The 20,968-nt window shown below is 40.4% G+C and overlaps 1 protein-coding gene across 7 annotated transcripts in view; it reads left to right on the top strand.

Annotated features, from left to right (window-relative positions):
* The window catches only part of PARD3B (par-3 family cell polarity regulator beta), a 602,509-nt gene that overhangs the window by 333,720 nt on the left and 247,821 nt on the right, over positions 1-20,968 (top strand). For all 7 annotated transcript variants that reach the window (XM_073306519.2, XM_073306521.2, XM_073306522.2 and 4 more), the window contains 4 exons: positions 2,625-2,795; positions 8,775-8,904; positions 14,337-14,442; positions 15,922-16,037. In XM_073306519.2, coding sequence (XP_073162620.1) covers positions 2,625-2,795; positions 8,775-8,904; positions 14,337-14,442; positions 15,922-16,037 — 523 coding nt within the window. The remainder of the gene's footprint in view (positions 1-2,624; positions 2,796-8,774; positions 8,905-14,336; positions 14,443-15,921; positions 16,038-20,968) is intronic.

Consider the following 20,968-nt stretch of genomic DNA (forward strand, 5'->3'; position numbering starts at 1 on the left):
AGATATGTAGCCTGTCTTGAGCCAAGCGGATTATCTTGCGGTACAGTGTACTAACAGTAGACCATAACACCAGTAATGTGAAAATCTGAGTTTGAGGGTGGTTCAAACATTTTCCCCACTCTTCAAAATCACAGAAAGTCTCTGTGCTAAATAACTTTCTCCTGATCCCCTGCAAAAACAGTATTCATCTGCCTTCCAACTGTTTGTTTTTGGTGGGATGGTTCTGTATTTATAAATGTACTGCGTTGTAAAGCATGTAGGACTACTTTGCTTTTGTTCAGTTCATCAGATATGTCATGAGCTTTGCATTTAAGCCTCATTTAAAGAGGTCAAAAAAGCTTTTAAGAACTGAGTTTATAAAAGACAGCCAACATTTACAGCAATACTAAATCTCACATGAAAGGATTTCAAAGCAAAACCAAGAAAGTACTGGCGTTTCTAAGACTATACTGATTAATTTAAAATAATTTATTGGTATATTCCTGTATGTAGGCTAAAATTTGAAATTGTCTGTTGTATACTTGTACGTATTTGTACAAGCATCTTCGACAGATTTTTAAGCAAAAGGGTTTATTCAGAGATATATCCACAGAACAGGAAAGAGACTATGGGATTGTATGAGAAGAATATGAATCTATTTTTTTTTTTAAAAATCAAAATCATTAGAGACTTACAAATAGAAGACTTTTTTCCCTCATGCTCCCATTGAAATCAATGGAATCATTCATTTTAGTGAATTTTATTAGGGCACAAAGGAATTAAAACTGATGTGCAAGTAACAAAATGGCCCTGTCCCAAGGTGTTAACTCTTTTCTCTCCCTTCACCTTCACATATTCTCGGGCACCATTTTTTGTATGTGGTGGAAGGGTGGGGCTATATGTAAATTTATGTTGGCATAAAACACAAACAATGGAGTGTTTTCCACTATATTCCTCCCAAATGACACTACTGCTTCCTGTGCTCCTTTCCTGGCCCCTCTCTACGAAGGTCATAATCCTCCTTATTTTCTTCTGTCCTTTCACCCTCCCTCATTGTTTCACTCATCTTCCAGTCCTCTCCTTCCTCCTTTTCCCTCCCTGTTTATTTTCCTTTTCTGGCCTCTGTTGTTCCTTTTAGTACTATGTCACTGCTTTCTAATTGTACCCTGCTCTGATAACAGGGATTGATTCCCTGTTCCAGCAAAAATAATACTTAAGAAAACTGGGTTTAACATGGCTACTGTCACTCACACAAAAATCATTTAGTTAGACTTGGCAGCAATGCTACAAGAGTTAATTGAACAACAGTGTGATAGAAAAATAAAAAGAGAAAAGTATATACATTTTGGATTACACAGCTATGAGATGTATAAACAGTTCTGACGAGGACATTATGAAGGACACATGAGCTCATGAATGAACTGAATTCATGTAAAGCCAGCTAATGTTTTTTGATCCCAAGTCCTTTCCTGCTATTCTTTCAGCCCTTCTTCCCATTCATGCTAGATTTCTTCAGTCTCAGCCCCTTTCTCTTCCTTCTTTCAGAGTTCTGACACCAACTTGATAGTTGTGAACTCTATGGGTATGTCTTCACTACCAATGTTAAAGCGCTGCTGTGGCAGCTCTTTAATGTGGCTGTGTAGTCGCGGGACCAGTGCTGGGAGAGAGCTCTCCCAGCGCTGTAAAAAACCCACCTCCGCGAGGGGAGCACGGCCACCAGCACGGGGAGCACGGCCACCAGCACGGGGAGCACGGCCACCAGCACTGGGAGCACAGCTACCAGCGCTGGTGTTTTTTCACCCCCCTGAGCGAGAAAATGTCAGCGCTCTAAAGTGACAGTGTAGACAAGGCCTAAGAGAAACCTTCAATTCTTGATCAGAGGAATTTCTCTGTGTGTTTATTTCTCTGTGTTCTCTGCGTACAGAAACGAAAAAATCATTCACAGATATTAATAAAAACAACAATATGCCTACTAAAGGCAGAAAATAAGTGTCCATACGTTTATTATGCCTACAGCTGTCAGCAAACCCTGGCAATGAAAGTGAATGGATTTCTTCAAAACCACAAACCGCTCTAGATGGCACAACTTCAATTTTGTTATTGGCAGCAGGGTTAGCTGTTAAAATACATGAAGAGCTTTTCGTTATGATATGGATGCTTTCGTCTTAGTGACCTTTCTGTATGAGAACACTTCCTTATATGGTGGCATATTCACTATGGCATGATGAGCACTGTAGGACAGAGTCATTTGTGGAGCTGTATCGTTTCTTAGCAGATTCTGACAACAGAAGCACAGAATTTTAAAATGTGCTGCAATGTTCATTCTTGGTTGTACAACAGATCTTGACAGGTGTGGTGGATGTTCTCTAACCCAGAGTCCATATTCCCATTTTCTCCTCTTTAGGACTCGTACAAAGTACAGTGTGGACGAAGAGGTGCCTGTTTTTGTAAACGTCTTGTGAACCATATTTCTCAAATACTGGGAATTGGCCAGCTTGAGCGATCTAGACTTTTTATGTAGACTTGGTGATATTTACAACTGGATTGTATGTAGCTTCTAAGAAAGAAACACATGACTGTATCTTGCTCTCCTATATATGTTGCCCCTACATGGTATTACTTTAATATTTTTGGTTGCCTTCTAGGATGGCCGCCTGCGAATAAATGACCAGCTGATTGCAGTGAATGGAGAGTCTCTTCTGGCGAAATCCAACCATGAAGCCATGGAGACACTGAGGCGTTCCATGTCTATGGAAGGGAACATTCGCGGGATGATTCAGTTAGTGGTTCTCAGGAGACTAGATAGACAAATGCAGGTAATGCAAAAAACTTGTTCATGAGTTAGACCTCCTTGTGGTAAGCAAAGAATTGTATTCACAGTTCCATTAAGAATAGTTATTGGGGCAATTCTCCAACCACCATTTTGAAAATATCTTCCTATTTCTAAGTGTGTGTTAAAGATACTGGGTGAAATCCTGGCCTCATTGCAGTCAGTGGCAAAACCCTTAATTGATTTCAATGGGGTTACAATTTCACTCACCATATGGCTTTAACTAACACTTAAAAAAAAACTCATTAAAATTATAGTTCTGACTCCATAAATATAGCACATCCCTGCACTGATTCAGTATTGCATTAAGCAAAGCCACTTTTTAAAAAATTTACTAGTTTTGAGTTCTTGAATTTTTTGAACTCTGCTCTAGGAAATGAATTAAGCGATCTGTCTGTGTGACTCTACTTGCTTGTAAAGAAATGTGCTGTCTGCCCTTGGCTTCTGGAGGTGCGTATCCACCCATCACACTAATTTTTACTTTCACTTTTAAATAACTATTTTTTACTGGATTTTCAATATATATACTGTTCACAAGAAACAGCTACAACTGTGATTAAGAATAAAAAGAAAAAAGGGCCTTTAGAAATCACATGATAGTACTCTGAGTGAATGTTTGAGAATAATATTTTTTGTGTGTATTTATACGTAAAAGATGAGAGAGAACGGTTGTGCTGGGGAAGGGAAGCTGTCTTCCCTTAAGCTGTGGATAGTTAACTCTATATGGTAGATTCCACTTCACTAGTTATATTTAAACTTGCTTTACCTCCCACCTGGACTGACATAAAAAAAAAAAACCCCAAAAAACCCAAACTTGCTAAATTTTATACTGTAACTGCACTGGGAAGTTGCTTTTCACAAAGGCTTTACACTGTGACATAGCAGAGAGGGAGACATGGAAAGCAAGTGTGTAGTTTCCCTGGGGCATTTTCTAAGATTATTGGCTAACATTTTCAAATCTTTTCCTGTAGGAGACAGACCCTTTATAGTCTTATTACCACAATTAGACAATCAATGGTGATACCACTCTAGACAGGTTGAAAGCATGTTCTAGGGTTATTATTCTTAAATTTAAGAAAGCAAATTGATTCAACTGCTGTTATCTTTCATGGTCTGTACCTTATGTAAAACTAGTATTACATTTATATTTATTCTGTGTTCTGATGAGGTATGAATGATAACCCACCCACAGCGAAAACTAGAAAGAAAGCTTATCATTGCTAGCTTCTATTTTTAAAAAGTCAACTTTGGCAAAAATACTACAACTGAATTATTGATGTAATAAAAATACAAGAAGCTGCTTTTCATCGTCAAAGTATATAGTTTTATACATTATCCAGATGTATGAAACACACAAACAATTCTGACACATGCCCTGTGAAGAATACATAATGAGCTCTTGATTGAATCAAATTCATTTTAAACAGAAATTAATTTTTATAGAATGTGCTCAAGGTTCAATTGTAATTCCATTTGAGGCTGGAGACTATAGGAAAATGGGCCATGACCCATTCTTTCCCTTCCCCAAAACCGTTTCCTACCTGCTACGTTCCAGCTTGGTATAAGCAGAATGTTTTAAAATCCATTATTTGTTTTATTGGCCAGGACACTAATGGAGGCCTTCCATGACAGCTCTGTTTTACAAGCTGAATACTCTAATTAAGCTGGTTACTGATCAGTTGTTGGGATATTGATTGTGTCATTTATCAAAGAGCTGGAAAAGCAGATTTTTTTTGGTGGTTGTTGTTAATTTAAGGCTGCCTCTCCCAGTGGGTCCCCATCTTTAATTTAGTAGTAGTAGTTTGTATCAGTGCAGGGCTTGATTTAGCCGACAATATTATAATAATATCAAGTTGCAGTGGGGGAAGTTTAGATTGGATATTAGGAAAAACTTTTTCACTAAGAGGGTGGTGAAACACTGGAATGCGTTACCTAGGGAGGTGGTAGAATCTCCTTCCTTAGAGGTTTTTAAGGTCAGGCTTGACAAAGCCCTGGTTGGGATGATTTAACTGGGAATTGGTCCTGCTTTGAGCAGGGGGTTGGACTAGATGACCTTCTGGGGTCCCTTCCAACCCTGATATTCTATGATTCTATGATTCTATATACTTCCAAAAGGTAATAGATGTGGATCACTTGGCATAAGGAATAAGTGGTAAATCTTCCCAATGTAACTTGAAGAATTCTGGTACACCAGAGGCACATATAATTGTTAACAATGGGTCTTCCCCATAATAAAGAGCCTCTGAATGTACTATTTAACTGGCTGTGAATAGAGCATTGAAATGAGGAGGAAGGGAAAACAGTCAACATGTTATTTGGCCAGTGGCTACTGAAAGAAAAGAAGAAGCTTATGAGACTAGGTCTGTAGCTGTCTCTGTGTTGTCACCAGTAGGCTCTCACCATTGATGAAGTGGTCTTAGTTAATCTGGCCTTATGGCCAGCCTGTCTTTCTCTGGGAAATCACTAGTCTTATAAGGCAAAAGAAGAACCATATAATGATCAGTGGCAAATGGCGAAGCTCACTTACAGATGTGAAAGTGAGAAGGGATGCAGATGTTGGCAGCGACCACATCCTTGTGACAGCCTCAATCAAGCTAAAACTGAGATGTGTGGGTCCACCAAACAAGGGACATAGACATTATGATATTGACAAGCTAAAGTCCCTTGAAATACAGAACACCTTCATTCTGCAGTTAAAGAACAGGTTTCAAGCGCTTGCAGACCTTGATGAAGAGGAGGGGAATGCAGATGATGAGATCAACAAGGAGTCAGACAAAGGAACAGCAATTTATAAACAGAGCAGTAAAGCCTGTCTAGGCCACAGGCAGAAGAGAAGAAAGGGAGTGGATTACACCCAGCACATGGAATGCCATAGAAACCAGACCAGTCCTGAAGAAGAAAGTTTTAGACACAAAATCCCAGAAACTAAAGGACAAATACCACAAGCATAATGCAAGGCACACCGGGAGGTCAAATACCTTGTGAGAGCGGACAAATGGCATTATATTGATAATCTGGCAACACAAGCAGAGGATGCAGCTGCTTGTGGTGAACAAGGAACTGTCTACAAAATGATGCAGCTTATCAGTGGTAAAAGGCAGACACCAACAAACACTCTCATCAAGAACAAACAAGGACACTTACTAACAACCGAAAAAGAACAAGAAATGTGCTGGACAGAGCACTTCAAATAATTGTTGAACAGGGAGCCACCTAAAGAGGAAGCAAAGATCCAGGAGGCAAAAGAAGATCTTGAGATCAACACAGACACCCCAACTAAAGAAGAAATCATTCAAGCTGTCAAATCCTTAAAAAATGGGAAATCTCCTGGCAAGGATAACTTGAATGCAGAATTGTTCAAGGTAAATCCTAAATTAGCGACATCTATCCTGACCCCTCTGTTTACATCAGTCTGGGAAAGGGAAAAAGCCCCAGATGAATGGGGTTATAGTGAAGATACCAAAGAAAGAAACTCTCAGTAATTGTAATAACTGGTGTAGTATCACACTAGTATTATCTGTGCCAAGCAAAGTATTGTGTAAGATCTTAGTCCATCGTATATCAGAGGCAATTGATTGCATTCTGAGAAAAGGGCAAGCTGGTTTTCGGAAAGGGCGTGGATGCACAGACCAGATCTTCAATATATGAAACATAATAGAACGGTGCTTAGAACGGCAACTCTACATAAATTTCATAGACTTTGTGAAGGCTTTTGATAGCATTCACAGGACCAGCCTATGGCACATTCTGCAGGCATATGGAATTCCTTTCTGTATAATGAATGTTATCAAAAGCTTCTGTTTCAACTTTACATGCAGTGTTAATCACAGTGAGCTCAGTTTTGAAGTCAAAACAGGACTATGTCAGGGGTGTGTCATGTCTGCAATCCTCTTCAACATTACCTATCGACTGGGTAATGCGGCATACAACAGAAGATATGCCAAGAGGCATTAAATGGACACTCTTCTCATCCCTTGAAGACCTGGACTTCACAGATGATGTTGCTCTCCTATCACATACCCAACACCATATGCAAGAAAAAAACAACTCGACTCAATACTTTCAGCCAGCAAATTGGACTGAAAATCAACTGCGATAAGACAGATATCATGACCTTTAATGTTGCCTCACCATCACCAGTATGGATAGAGGATTATGTTCTCACCAACGTCGAAACATTCACATACTTGGGCAGCACCATCAGCCAGGAAGATGGAACAAGCCAGGACATCTGGAACAAAATCAATAAAGTCAGGAACATCTTCAGCAGCTTAAATACAGTCTGGAAATCATCAAAATACAACACCAAAACCAAACTCAAGATTTATCAGAGCTGTGTACTTTCAACACTGCTTTATAGTGCAGAATGCTGGGGAATGAGGAAGTCTGACATGTCCAAACTGTCTTCATTCCATACAACCTGTCTCAGAAAAATCCTCCATATCTTTTGGTCCAGAACAATCTCAAACCAAGATCTATTGGCGCAGTGCAGCGAAGAGGATCTGAGCACCATCATTGCCAGGAGGCGTTGGAAATGGATCGGTCATGTGCTTCGGGTGGAAACTGATTCCGTCACCAGAGTAGCAATAAGATGGACACCTGAAGGCAAGCAAAAACGAGGCCACCCAAAAACAACAGACAGGAGTAGAAGAGCTTCATCACTGCCCTAAACACCAGAGGTGTAATAGGAACATGATGATGATGATGAAACGTTTCAAAGGCAATAGTCTCTATTGCTTTGAGCATAACTTTGCAGGCATGCTCACATGCATGCAATTTTCAGTATTATCAGTTGTGTGCATGGAAGATAAGTTATAAACACATCATCTGTGTGCACAAGTGATAGTACCTAAAAAGGGATGCATAAGTGTTGGTGCCTGTGTTACACACTCAGGAGTAGACATGCTGTTTAAAACGGAAACATTTTATTAAAACTGTAATCAGAATCAGGCAAACACAGAGCTTGCAAAAGTCCACTGCAATAGTCTTCCAGGAGTGCTAGACTCTTCTGTCACCACACCCTACTCCCTTTGACCTTTTCAGCACAGTTCCTTGCCTTAAAGGGACAGGGTATAGGGAAATATAGCCTTGGCATTCCATCCACTTCTTACAAAAACTTACAGTGACACTAAAAGATTCTAACATACATGTCCTAAAATTTATAAGTGCTACACCTGTAATATGAAATCCACTGGCCCTGGTGAAGGCAGCTTTGTAAAATGGAGGCCAAGTGAAGGCTTCTTTCTTGTTATGTATTGGCTTTTCAAAGAAACTACAATGTTAAGAATATCATTCTACCTTTTAATAATTAGCCAAAGCATTTTACTGTCTATATTAATAATTTCCCCTGTACAACGACGACAGACGTGCCTTTTGGGGTTTGTCTCAGTTTGATAAATTGTGCATTTTTTAACAGCAACTGTCAGGAGAATAAATTAGGAGCTGCAATATGGATATGGGGGGAGGGGAAAATATCTCAAAAGAAAAACAGACTAGAGGTGTGGCAAAAGTTTGTTCAGCTGCCAGCCAGAAGACCTGGGTTTAGAGGTTACAAGTCTGCTTTAGTGTATGATCATCAGAGCATACGCACTCAGTCTCTGAGCGAAGGGAACCAGCTGGCTGGCAAAGAAATATCACTGGCATTGCCTGTGCCCTTATGTTGACAATGCCACAAGCTGCCCTCACAGATGGAGGAATAACATGAAGCCAGTTGTGGGTCAGAAAAAAGAAGTCCTTTTCTCTGTTTATCATCCTTAATGATCATTTCTAATGTAAGGGTACTCTCTTGTTTCATGGTCAGCAGTGGTCTGAGGACATCTTTCATGTTTCTCATTGCAGAGTTAATAATGTGCAATAAAAGCCTGACAAATAATGCACAAACCCCAGTGTGATTTAGCGATTACTGTTCCTTGCCTTTGTTGGACATTTATTTTTTCAATTAAAACATGATTCTGTTTCTTCTTAGGAACGCTCAGATCAAGGGTTTTTTCAAAAATCAGCACTTGAGGGCAGTCAGACCTTTACCACTATCTCCAGGCACAATGATGCTATCCTGCAGCAATTTGTAACTTACAGTCCTCAGGAAAGACTAAAAGGTATGTACTGTACATCCTTCTTCATGCCCCCGCCTCCCCCAAAAAAGTGCTCTTTTTGTTTTCAGAAATCCACATCAACTAGAAAAACAGTTAATTAGAGTAAGTGCAGGCTCTGTTACTTTGAAGCTTGAAGATCCAGGGAGGGTGGGAGAGCTGACTCAGAAGTTGTGAATTAAATTCCTGGCACAGGTTCCAGTTTAAGTAACAGTTTCTAGCTCACTGGCCAACACGTAAGTTTGGATAAAAAACAAATGATGGTTGCAAAATATATATTGTCAAAATGTTTATTTTCTATACATCCTTGATGGGTACAGTAATTATTTTAAAAAGCAAATTGTCTAGTTTGTGTCCTGTTTTATAATCCAGTAGGAATTTACACTATACCCTAATATTCATAAGATTTGCTATTTTAGTTTACTGAGACTTGAAATGTTTTAAGGTTAGAAACAGACCCTTAGTGTAAATAGAATTAGGACATCATATTTACATTCCCCATTCCAGACTTTGAAACTTTTTTAGTAACTATAATATTCTTAGTCTGTAAATAGCTGACTAAACACCCAGCTTTAACACTGACACTTTATCTTCCTACCTCCTCCCCTTACCAGCAGAAAAATCCCACTGGCTGCTATGTATGGCCCTGATTCCACCAGGTATTTAAGCATATGCCTAATTTTAAGCATTTGAGAAGTCTCATTAAGTGTTGTCACCCATTCAGTGGGACTGCTCATGTTCCTAATCAGGCACTTTTTAAAGTACTTAGATAAGAATCAGAATAAGGCCTGTTTGGAAGAGCTATACTTTCTGAGGGATCCTAGCAGCAGAGGCTGCTAGTGTATGTCTTTTTGTTTTGCTCGTTCTTTGTTTTACATTTTTGAGGGGCAAAAGGAAGGAGACAACCCACCGCAGTGTGAGGGGTGAATGGATGTTAGATGTTGAGAAGACACCACAGACATAGGGCAGAGAGAGAGAGAGACCCCTTTATGAGGGAAAAAAGAGAGACAAAAACCAAGGCCTGGGAAGATATGGGTGGTGTCAGTCAAAGGGCTAAGGAAAGAGATTTTTAAATTTTACTGAGAAACTAAGTGAAGTATCTTCGTATTGTGACTTATGTTTTAAAAAACTTATTTAGTGAAATCAAATAGAATGCTAGCTGTGTGGGGCAGGCGGAAGAATGAGACATGTATTTGCCCAGCAAAAGACCTAGTAGAGGGCTCTGTATAGCAAAGCTGAAATCGTTCAGGTACATGTGAGCAAAGAATATGTCCCTAAAATAATACAGTGCATATACATGTAGCATGTATTTTGCTGTAAAAATATTTGTTTAGTTCTGAACATTTAACCTATTTTAACCCACATTCCTATCAGCGTTACCCTTTTCTCCACCCCCACCCCCATATCATTTGTTATACTTTTTGCATTTTCTTTTATAATAGGCTCCGATCCTACAATGGTATCTGCACACGTGAAACCATGCACCCGCACAGGGCCCGAGTGAACCCAAAAGTGCTTATGTGTCTTCCCACAATGAACAAGTTGCAGGATTACAGTCTTATATCAGATACAGGGATTGTCTCTTGATATATGTTTTCATGGTGCCTTGCCCATTGGGGTTCCAGTCCTGATCTGAAGCTTTGGGTGCTACCATAATGTAAACAGTAATAAAAGACAGCAGAGATGTCAGTACAATACTGTGCCCAATACAAAAAATTAGTGGCAGAAGTTGAATTATGTTTAATAAAATGTCATACTCTCAGTTAGTGTTTTCCAATAAGTTACTCCTAATGCTAGTCACTGCTCTACACGTAAGACTGTTCTAGAAGCCCAACAAAAATAGATTGAAAAAAATAATTGGCTTATTAATACTATATTTTTTTAAAAAGGATCTTTTTTATTATACATGAGCAAGACCAAATGTAATGTCTGGGGAAAAGCTGTTATAGCCAAAACATTACATTTTGTCTTGCCTGTGGATATTTCAATAAAGGAGGGTTTTTAAGCCAATATTGAAATGCCAATGTTCAGTCTATTTTTTGCATGAATAATGCTTGCCACCCACAGGTTCCTGCTTTTTTTTCTTGCCAAGCTGTTGTGCAGAAATAGCAGTTTTAGAACAACCTCTTCGAGAAGCAATACTTCAGTGCCAGCAACTTCACATTTCTGGTGCTGAAAGATTACTGGAATCTGCCTCATCAGAAGCTCTTTTACATCCAAAAAATGATCAGGGCTGTAAGGGAATTGCTGTCATCTCTCTGGTTAGGAAATATTGTAAAGATAAAGTATCTACTCTACAATAGCGTGGCATGCTGAATCTCCATGGATGTACAAGTATCTACATTTAGAAGTGTAGCATGTGCTCATGAAAAGATTAATTGATATAGAAAATGACTATAGATGAATACATTAATTCAGGAAAGTCTAATAGCCCAATATACTGTAACTTCACCTCATTGACCAGTTCAAATGTATCATAATTTTATGAATATTATATCAGTATTAATAGATTATTACATGGCAGCTCAGCATCAGCCACACCAACCCTTAGATGTACTGAGTACGCACCATTCCCATTGAATTTCAGTGGAGTAAAGTCAGTGGGAATTGAAGGGCACTCACTATATTGCAAAATGCACTTGGTAACTCACAGGATCAGGGCCTTTAGGGAGGGAACCAAAGTTGTGGATTAGCTAGGAAGGAAAAAGGACAGGTTGGAAGGATGAGGGAGTGAGAACATGCAGTAGAAGAAGTCAGTATAGTCACTAGTTTTTCTCCAGAGATGCTCAGTCGTGTGAGACCGGAATGGAGGGAGCACAGAATGGGAAGGTCACGGATGGGGTTTATGGGAGCATTCAGAATGGCGTGAGAGGGAATGAGGAATTACGGGGGGAGGGACAGAGTTGAAAGTGGCAATCATGATGCTGATGGCAGTTAGTGATGACAAGGAGAAAAGGTGAAGGCCAGGAGAAAGAAAAGTCAGAGATGTTCATAGACTGGTGATCACAAAGGGAGTAAGTGATAGGAAAGTACAGAGCACAAGGAAGAAATGATGGTGAAGAGGAGCTTGTCCATCTTCATGGTCGTAGACAGGGACTTTAGGAGAGAGGGAAGAACAGTGTTTTTTTTGACAAGTTAGGATGGTGACTGAAGTTATGAGTTGGGTTTCATGGTTCAGGACAAGCTGCACCTTTCAGCCTCTCAAATCTCTGAGTGCACCCCTTCAGGTGACCGTCCTCTTGCCTTCAACAATTTTGTGTTGGAACCCTCTGAATTATCCCACTCTTAGACCAGGTCCCCAGGGTGTAGCACCATGTATACCAACCATGATTACTCAACAGATCGAACTGAATTTGGCTACCTGCAAGACTTGCCTTTGTTAGTTGACTGGAGTGTGAATTGGCATAGAACAGCCTTTCCAAATAAAGTATTGTTTAATCTCAAGGAACAAAGAGCAGAGAGGTTGTAACACAGCAAACAGTCTGCACATGTATCTGATCTGTCTAACCTGAAAGCTAGACAGGCCTGGCTTATGCCAAAGACCCCAGCCTTGGGGAGCTCAGGGAAGAAGGGCAGAATTGGTCAGCACCCCAGCAATCCCTGTGTCTCTCCCTCCATCTTCAGGAGCAGACATTTTATCAGTCCCCTCGTCTGTGTTGCCTGTATCTCTTGAAGCTGGTCAAACTAGTTTATGCAGCGCACTTGGGTGGGTCAGGGATAGACTTCCAAGCAATTCGTTGTCCTATAATTATCAGTAAACAGGTCATTATCAGAAGTTTGCCCACTTTTCTATCTAGATGCAAATTAACCCACATAGCAAAAAACACAATAACAATCAAACACATAGATATACATGAAGTATTAATAAAATATTATGAGCATCTTCCTCCTCTGTCATATTGGGTCAAATTGAAGCTTGGAAAGAATGAGGAAGTTAATGAGATAATCCAGAAACAGTAGAATTAGAGGTGCTGGCAGTGCAGAAACTGAAGAAACATGGTATGAATATAGAGTGAAGAGCTGAGAGTAGTTGGAGGCTGATATCAGATGAAGAAAGTGAGCCTCTCTGAGGGAGATGAAAAGGACCTCAGAAGAGGCAAAGGGGTAGAAAGTTGAAGGGATGGAATTGAGAGGTGGAGGGTGAAAGGTTGGAGCATACTGCAGTCATGAGATCGGGGCTGCAATAGGAGGAGATGCAGCAATACATGGTGAGCTGCAGGGAGAAAGCTAGGTTTCAGTGTGTGTGAGGAGGTGCAAGGGCCTGGGGGATAGTCACAGATCTCGGCAAGCATGAAACATGGAGGGGAGACTAGAAGGAAGTAGAAGGAGAGAAGATGGGGACTTAGATGGAGAGAGTTTTTGGCTGGCAGGGTTAGAGCTTGATGAGTGAGGGAGAACGTATAGGAGGAAAAGTGTGAAGAATGGAAGGAAGAGATAAAGACACTGAGGTGAAGATGAGAAGAGGATATTTGTTAGTAGCAAAGAGTGTGTGAGATGGAGAGGAAGTGGTGATAGAAAAGAGGAAAAGAACCAGAACAAAACTTGTGAGTAATTGTGAAAGTGTGAATGTTGAGATGGCAGGGGTGAAGTGGAGGTGTACCATTTCCATTGACACAATGAAATGAAGTTGCTAGCAACTGAGAGAAGGCAGTATGTTTGAGAGAGGTGATGTCCCACTGAAGAGTAGAAAGGGGAGAAGAAAAACCGCGATTTGACCTTAGACTCTGAAGGTACCACTCTGGCTTCCACTCTTTGCTGCTGTTGAGTATACTGTGCAGTACTTATTCCTAAATGAAGGAGACATTGACTCAGCCTCAATTATCATGTACTCTAACATCCACAACAATTCTATTAAATATGTATTTGTTGTAATAATGGTTCATTCAAGCATGATGACTACTTTGACACATGTTTCGGGCCAAACTCATCCTGGTGTAAATTGATTGCCTTGAATGGCATGATAGGAGGAATTTAGACTGTGATCCAGGGCTTCTTGGTTATCCCTCCTGTCATGGGACAGCAGCAACTTTTCTTTTCTCCTATTAAGAATGGGAAAGGAGGCGATGTCTGCAGGTTAAGGTGCCTTACTCCCTATCTGGGAGGTAATAAATGTTGCAAACCAAAAAAATTAAACCAGTTGAACTTACTATTAGTTACGTTAAAACTATATGAGGGAAGTCAATATCCATTCATATGCATTCAGGACTTGCACTGCACTTCACTATCAGCAGAGTTTCACTAATTATGCATCTTTAAAACAGCAAATCAACTCTTTTGGAATTCCCAAGGCATGTACTTTCTGCTTGTTATGATTTTAATTCTTGTTTAGTTTAGGTATTTGTATAATTTGTGGATCACGTCAGGCCTCCCTGTCCAGGTATGGATCAGTGAACTGGTGTCATGTAATTGCTGCTACTACTTTGTTTAACCCTTTTTAGGTTCAGAGCTGACTATGTCTGATCGTGGTCGTGCTGAGACTGAAGTTCCACCTCCTCTGCCCCCACACCCCAGTGAGGAGCTGCTTTCTGAAGATTATAATTATAGGTTCGGATGTACTTTTTATTGCAGTTATTTTTGTTATTTATGGCTAGAATGGCTCAGTTCTCACTGATCATTGTGATGTTATTTTCTCATTGATTAAAAGCACTGTTGTTGTGTATGTAAATAGAAGTGAAATCTGCACCACAATAGCTATGGTCAAGTTGACATTTCTGCAATATAAATCATGGTTGGTTATTTTTGCAATTTAATATCTTGTCTATTTCAGTAGTTTTCAAATGATGGCACATTTGTCACTGGTGATATGTGAGCTGTCCTCATTGGTACACAGATTTTTAAAAAATAAATTATTTTCATAATCATGTACTAGTTTTCTAAGAAAATGGTATATCATACAATTTTTTCTATAACCTTAAACCAGTGGTAGACATCCTGCGGGCCGCACTTGGACCGTCAGGGTAATATGCTGGCAGGCCGTGAGACCGTTTCTTTACAGTGACTGTCCACAGGCATGGCTGCCCGCAGCTCCCAGTGGCCGCGGTTTGCCATTCTCTTCTTAAATACTTGAGATATGCTTATCTGCCATAATGATTGAAGCTATGAGTAGAGCTGGTCAGAAAAACTTGGAACCATTTTCTGTCAGAAAATGCAGTTGTAACTGAATTGAAATGCTTTGCAAAACTGTGTCTGTCTTGCTGAAATTCCCTTTGGGGAAAAAATGGGCCGGGGGGGAAATCAAATTCTTGAAACATCCTTTTTTAACACTTTTTGAATGAAATTTTCCAATCTTTCATTTTGAAATGACTTTTGTTTAAAATAATCTTAAATTTTGAATGATATGTTTTAATATAAAATCAAAAACCAAAATGAAAACAAAAAGTTTTCATTGAGCCAAAATTACTTTGGGGGTGGAGGGCATGGGGAGAGAGATTTTCCCTTCATAGAGAATTTTGAAATTTTCAGGTTTCATTCCAATTCTAAACTGAACCAAATTTCAAATCTCAGTCCTTTGTGAAACAGAACTTTGCTCCTCCATGCAGGTTTATTTATGGGGAGCTTCTGTGAAATGGTGATGGGTAGTGGTGGTCTTTTTAAATGCCATCATTCACATAGATTGTTGACATGTCAGGGAGAGTGAACCAGGTGCAGGGGCTGCATTTTGTGCAACCTATTTGGTAAACAATTCAGACAGGAGGTAGTTAAATAGAGCTCAGCAGAAGAGAAAACAAGACTGTTGGCACTGGATATTTCCCCTTCTGTTCTGTTAAATAAAATCATATTTAAATATTAAGCGTGTAAAAACAGCAGTTATCTTCACAAAGAATCTGTATTTAAATATATATAATTAAATACATGTGAGTAGAGGTGCGAAATCTCACAAAAGAAACGTGACAATCAGAGATTGATTTTAGATGCATGATTGCAAACAACTGGAGGGGAAAATACATTTATATTGTGAAAGTTTTAATTACTTCACTTGGTTTTGCATTAGTGCCTAAATGTTTTGCATGGCTTTTTCCATAGCTCTGTAGTGGATTCAGCAGCATATTTAACAGATCAGAACATCAACTTCAGATCTTTGACACCAGCCAAGCAGCCTGAATCAATTAATCTGAAAGCCTCCAAAAGCATGGATCTTGGTAAGATGGAGGGAGGAAGGGGTCATCAGGTCATTGTTTTAGCCATAGCACATCTGCAGTATCTCCTTATTTTCTGCTTTTGTTATTTAAACAAATACATCAGCGAGCATATTCTTCAGCAGAGCTACTGTGGTAGGGACTCCTATCACATCTAATCACAATTACCATTTTTACTGAAGTTGAATTAAGGATATTTTCTCCCAAAATAGCATTTTGTGGTCCTGCATTGTCTTGAAATCTCAGCTGAAGGAAAGAGAGCTTTTGTGAAAATAAGTTAGAAGAATTGCCAGAGTTATGTCTTTAAAAAATGCATGCATGTCTAAGTCTATAGCAAAACAACAAACATATTATTTTCTGATAGAATTTAGAAGATTGCAAAACTGCATTAGACAACAGTTGACTTTCTTACGACAAGATCATTGACAATAACAAAGTTGAACAATCAAAACATCACAGTAGGTTTTCAGAGATACTTGAAAAGGAGTAAGGTTATGGTCCACTACCCATCAGAGCTGTGCAGAAAACTTTGCAATGTGGTTGAAACTGAGAGAAAATTGTTTTCACAATATTAGCAAACCATTTGTGCAAGGGGTTTTGTTGTTTTTTTGTTTTTGTTTTTACTCAAATACTTTTCTATGGGGAAAACTGAGTTGTATTTTAGCAGTAGCAAGAAGAAAAGTCTCCAAGCCTTTTAAAACTCAAAGAATCAGGAGCCAAGTAAAACCTTTTATATTTCTTCAGTGTGGCACCCCTCACTCTTTTTCTGGGTATTTCATATTTAGGTCCTGATCCAGTAACTTTGAGTAGTTCCACTGGCTAAGCATGTGCTTAGGTGCTCTTCTGGATGAGGGCCTTAAATATATCATGAATGGTTTATTTATACACACACAGAAACGCACACCCAACATATTAAAACTTCTTAAATGGTGGTCGCACTGTATTTCCTTCTAACAGTGCAGATTTGTCTTAGTATTTTGTGTTCTGATTTTTTTTATCCAGAAAATATGTGCATTTTCATAGTGGAGCGGGGGGGCCCTGAGGGGAAGAAGAAGAGCGGGGGTGGGGCCTTTGGGAGAAGAGATGGGGCACAGGGCAGAGCCTCGGGGGTCTGGTTACCAGCATTTAGAAAGGTGGCATCCCCTATAGAACTGTGGAGTAAGATTAGACATACTGAAGTCTGTGAGGAACCTTTACAAACATGCCTTGTATGCAGCTTTTTCCCTTTTAAACCAGGGGACTCCAATTTGAGTCCCTACACGGATACAATTGCTGCAGTATCACATGGTAGAGATAACCAGTCTCTTAAATTGCAAGGTCCAAAACTATTTAAGGCTTTCACTGTCAACATTTAAATTCCATATACAACCAGTACAGAACATGGAGTACTGGTGAAACAGTTTGAAAAGTCGCTAGGTGTAGCCAAATGTACAATACGTTACAATAGCCTAATCTCAAGATGTCAAAGGCGCACACAACTGCAGCAAGGTCTGCATCAGAAAGATCACCCAGCACAGAGGACATAACTATGTTGGGCACATCCTGCCTGCCATCTGGCATCCAGGAGCAACCCCAAACTGTGAACTTGTCTGACACACTCCCAAAATCCGGGGTCCCAATACTATCCTCAACACTTCTTCTAGTTGCTTCTCCCTTCCCACCAACATTGTATATCTGAAGAGACTGGGTTATTTGCTTCATTGCACAAGCCAGGTCAAGCATGGAGAACAGTGAGTTGGATGTTGCCATCGTTCAGACACACCACTGCCCATGTCCCTTCACTGTCCCTCTCAACTAACTTGCATACGTGTTGATGGGGAGGGTGACAAAATATATTTCTGAGGTATCCTGCATGACAGAGCCCTTAGAGCAGGGATGGGCAAACTACGGCCTGGGGCTGCATCTGGCCCTTCAGATGCTTTAATCAGGCCCTCAAGCTCCAGCTAGGGAGCGGGGTTGGGGGCTTGCCCCACTCCATGCATGCCGGGGCTCTGCGCGGCTCGCAAAAGCAGCAGCATGTCCCTCTTCTGGCTCCTACGCGTAGGGGCAGCCAGGGGGCTCCACACACTGCTTCTGCAGCTCCCATTGGCTGGCAACTGCGGCCAATGGGAGCTGCAGGGGCAGCTCCTGTGGACGGGGCAGCATGCAGAGCTGCCTGGCTGAGCCTCCACATAGGAGCCAGAGGGGGGAACTTGTTGCTGCTTCTGGGAGCTGCTTGAGGTAAACGCTGCCTGGAGCCTGCACCCCTGCCCCCCTCCTGTGCCCCAACCCCCCTGCCCCAGCCCTGATCCCCCTCCCGCCCCTGGAGCACCCTCCTGCACCCCCAACCTCTCATCCCCAGCCCCACCCCAGAACCTGCACCCCCAGCCGAAGCCCTCACCCCCTCACACACCCCAACCCCCAATTTTGTGAGCATTCATGGCCCGCCATACAATTTCCATATGTAGATGTGGCCCTCGGGCCAAAAAGTTTGTCCACTCCTGCCTTAGAGCACAAGACCAGTTGTCCAAAACTATCCATTGGGATATCTCACAAAGACAATAACAGTTCTGCTTGTCCTGTTGGGGACCACAGATGAGCCCATATCTGATGATCAGAGGTATCAAAAACTGCTGACAAACAAAAGAATTGTCATGAATACTTCATCTTTATCCATTGTTAGCAGATCATCAGCCAGGCCATGTTCAGTCTTGTACCCAGGCCTGAAACTTGTGTGACTTGAAGTCAAGGAAACCTGATTGAAAAAGGATCATAGTTTCCCACCAAAAAGGGAGATTAGATCCAGATGAATAGCTGTCAAGACTGTCCCTGTCAATAATTGGTTTTCTGAATTCCCTGTCTTACAAGAACTACGTTAAAAATAAGTCACACCCTACTGCCTCTTCCATGTTTCCTCATCCCATAGGGAACAATCTTAGCCAGTACTGAGCGCAGTACTTTCCTACTTGCCTTCCTTTGCCACCAAGATGGATGAGGGTCCAAATTACAGGTTGTAATCTGGAACACCTCCCAGAATCAAGGTGAGCAACCCTGACTGAAACTGCAGGGGAAACACTATTTGTAATCTCAAAAAACCTGCCTCATCTCCATAGAGGCAGGCAGCTCAGTTGTGATCTGACTAATTTTATTTACAAAGTATAATGAAAATTTTTCAGTGAAAAATATTCAGCTCTGATAGTGAATATTGTGCAGGCTAATCACCACTCAAAAAGTTCTGTTATCTGAGAGTCTGCAGACGCTATGGGGGTAGAGACAAAGACAATCTTCTTTGCCTCCTGTACAGCAGTGACAAAGACTTCAAAAATGCTTTGTCACTATCAGTCAGGCTCATCATGGGATTTCCACCATTGGTATTCTAGCCATCTTCTCACTCATTTCATTTGTTGCAGATCATTAATAAATCATAGCGGCCTATGGCTACGGATCCAACAAATGGTCATTTAGGATCCACAATATCAAAAGTCAAGGACATATGGTTATTATAAAATTTTAGTAGTGGCTAGTGTGGTCTGTCGGCAAAATAGCATTCTTCAAAGCCAACTGGAATATGATATGCTCCATCAGTCTAGTAGGACAGACCCTCAGGTTTGTCACCATGATAGAAGAGGAGTCTTACCATTTATTAAATCATGACCCTCCCAGGGCGGCCTTTTACACAAGTTGAAGTTGAAGTGGGTACTCAGTTTTTATGTCCCAAGAAAATCAGACCTTGGTAAATCACACTCTCTCTCTTGGATATGGGGCATAGTCCAAAGTGAAATCTGTTTCTGTCCTAAGGCTGTGTAAACTGACACCTCCTGTGAAGAGACTCATGTTACAGCAACAAAAGCTCTCAGGACTCATTTTGCCAATGTTACGATAGCACAGCTACTGGGAGTTTTGTGCAGTTCTACACATCATTGCTGTTTAGCTGCAGAAGTTAGGTCAAATGCTTGCTTGTGGAATATCATTAAGTTTATTTCTCTGTCTCCCTTTGAGAGTTTACACCTCGCTAGTCATCAAGGCTGGACATCTTAGATGCAAATGTTCTGATGCTTTCAAAAGTTTACTAGAATATGCTTTTAAATGATGCTTTATCTTATCCTTGTTATGTACCAGTGCTCTCTTTGTGCAGTTTACTTACAGCAAAAGCCAGATACTGCTTAATTGAAATACCAAAGAAACTGGGACACTGACATTAGTCATCCACAGAAAGTTACATACACTTACTAAAATGTGAAAATCAGTAATAATAGTTTGGATTTCTGTGCAGTCATTGTATTAAAGTATGTTGTGTACCCACCGTTAGCTTTTATTCTATACACAGAAGTATCTCTGGAAGATAGGCTATATGTAAAAACCTGCATCTCAGTTGCTCAAGGGAGACATCTTCCAGATATCAACAATAGTCTACGTCAGCTGTTTTTTGTTGTTTGTTCACTCGCCCATTCCAGCTACACAGTCTTCACTGTGGTTGCCCAGGTGTCACTGATTAGACCTGTAATTGGAAATTAGTAAACAGTTCTATTGGTGACACATGAAAGAGCAGAGCCTAGCTCACTACCTCTTATCTGGTTTGCACTGTGGAGCTAACAAGTTTATGAAATAGTAAAAACCTTTTTGTCTCTAAAATGAACCGATACATACACCAGGAGCAATTCTGTTGAGTAAGAATATGCTGCTGTTATATACTCACTTTTCCAAGAAGAATCATGCTTAAAATTGTTATTTTCCCTTCACTTCTACTTTCTTTTTGTAGGTCTGAAAATCTTTGTGGAAGACCAGTCTGTTTTCCAATTGTGGCCATACAAATTAAGTTAAATCATTACTAATACCTTTAGTGACTGACACTTAATAGCGGGAAATAAGAGGGAGTGATCAAATAATGTAGGGGACTTAATATACAGCATCACTTTGTCATTTTCAATCTACTCTGTACAGTTGAGGGAGCTGCA

The sequence above is a fragment of the Lepidochelys kempii genome, chromosome 11 (assembly GCF_965140285.1).
Source record: "Lepidochelys kempii isolate rLepKem1 chromosome 11, rLepKem1.hap1, whole genome shotgun sequence".
Lineage (NCBI taxonomy): Eukaryota > Metazoa > Chordata > Testudines > Cheloniidae > Lepidochelys > Lepidochelys kempii.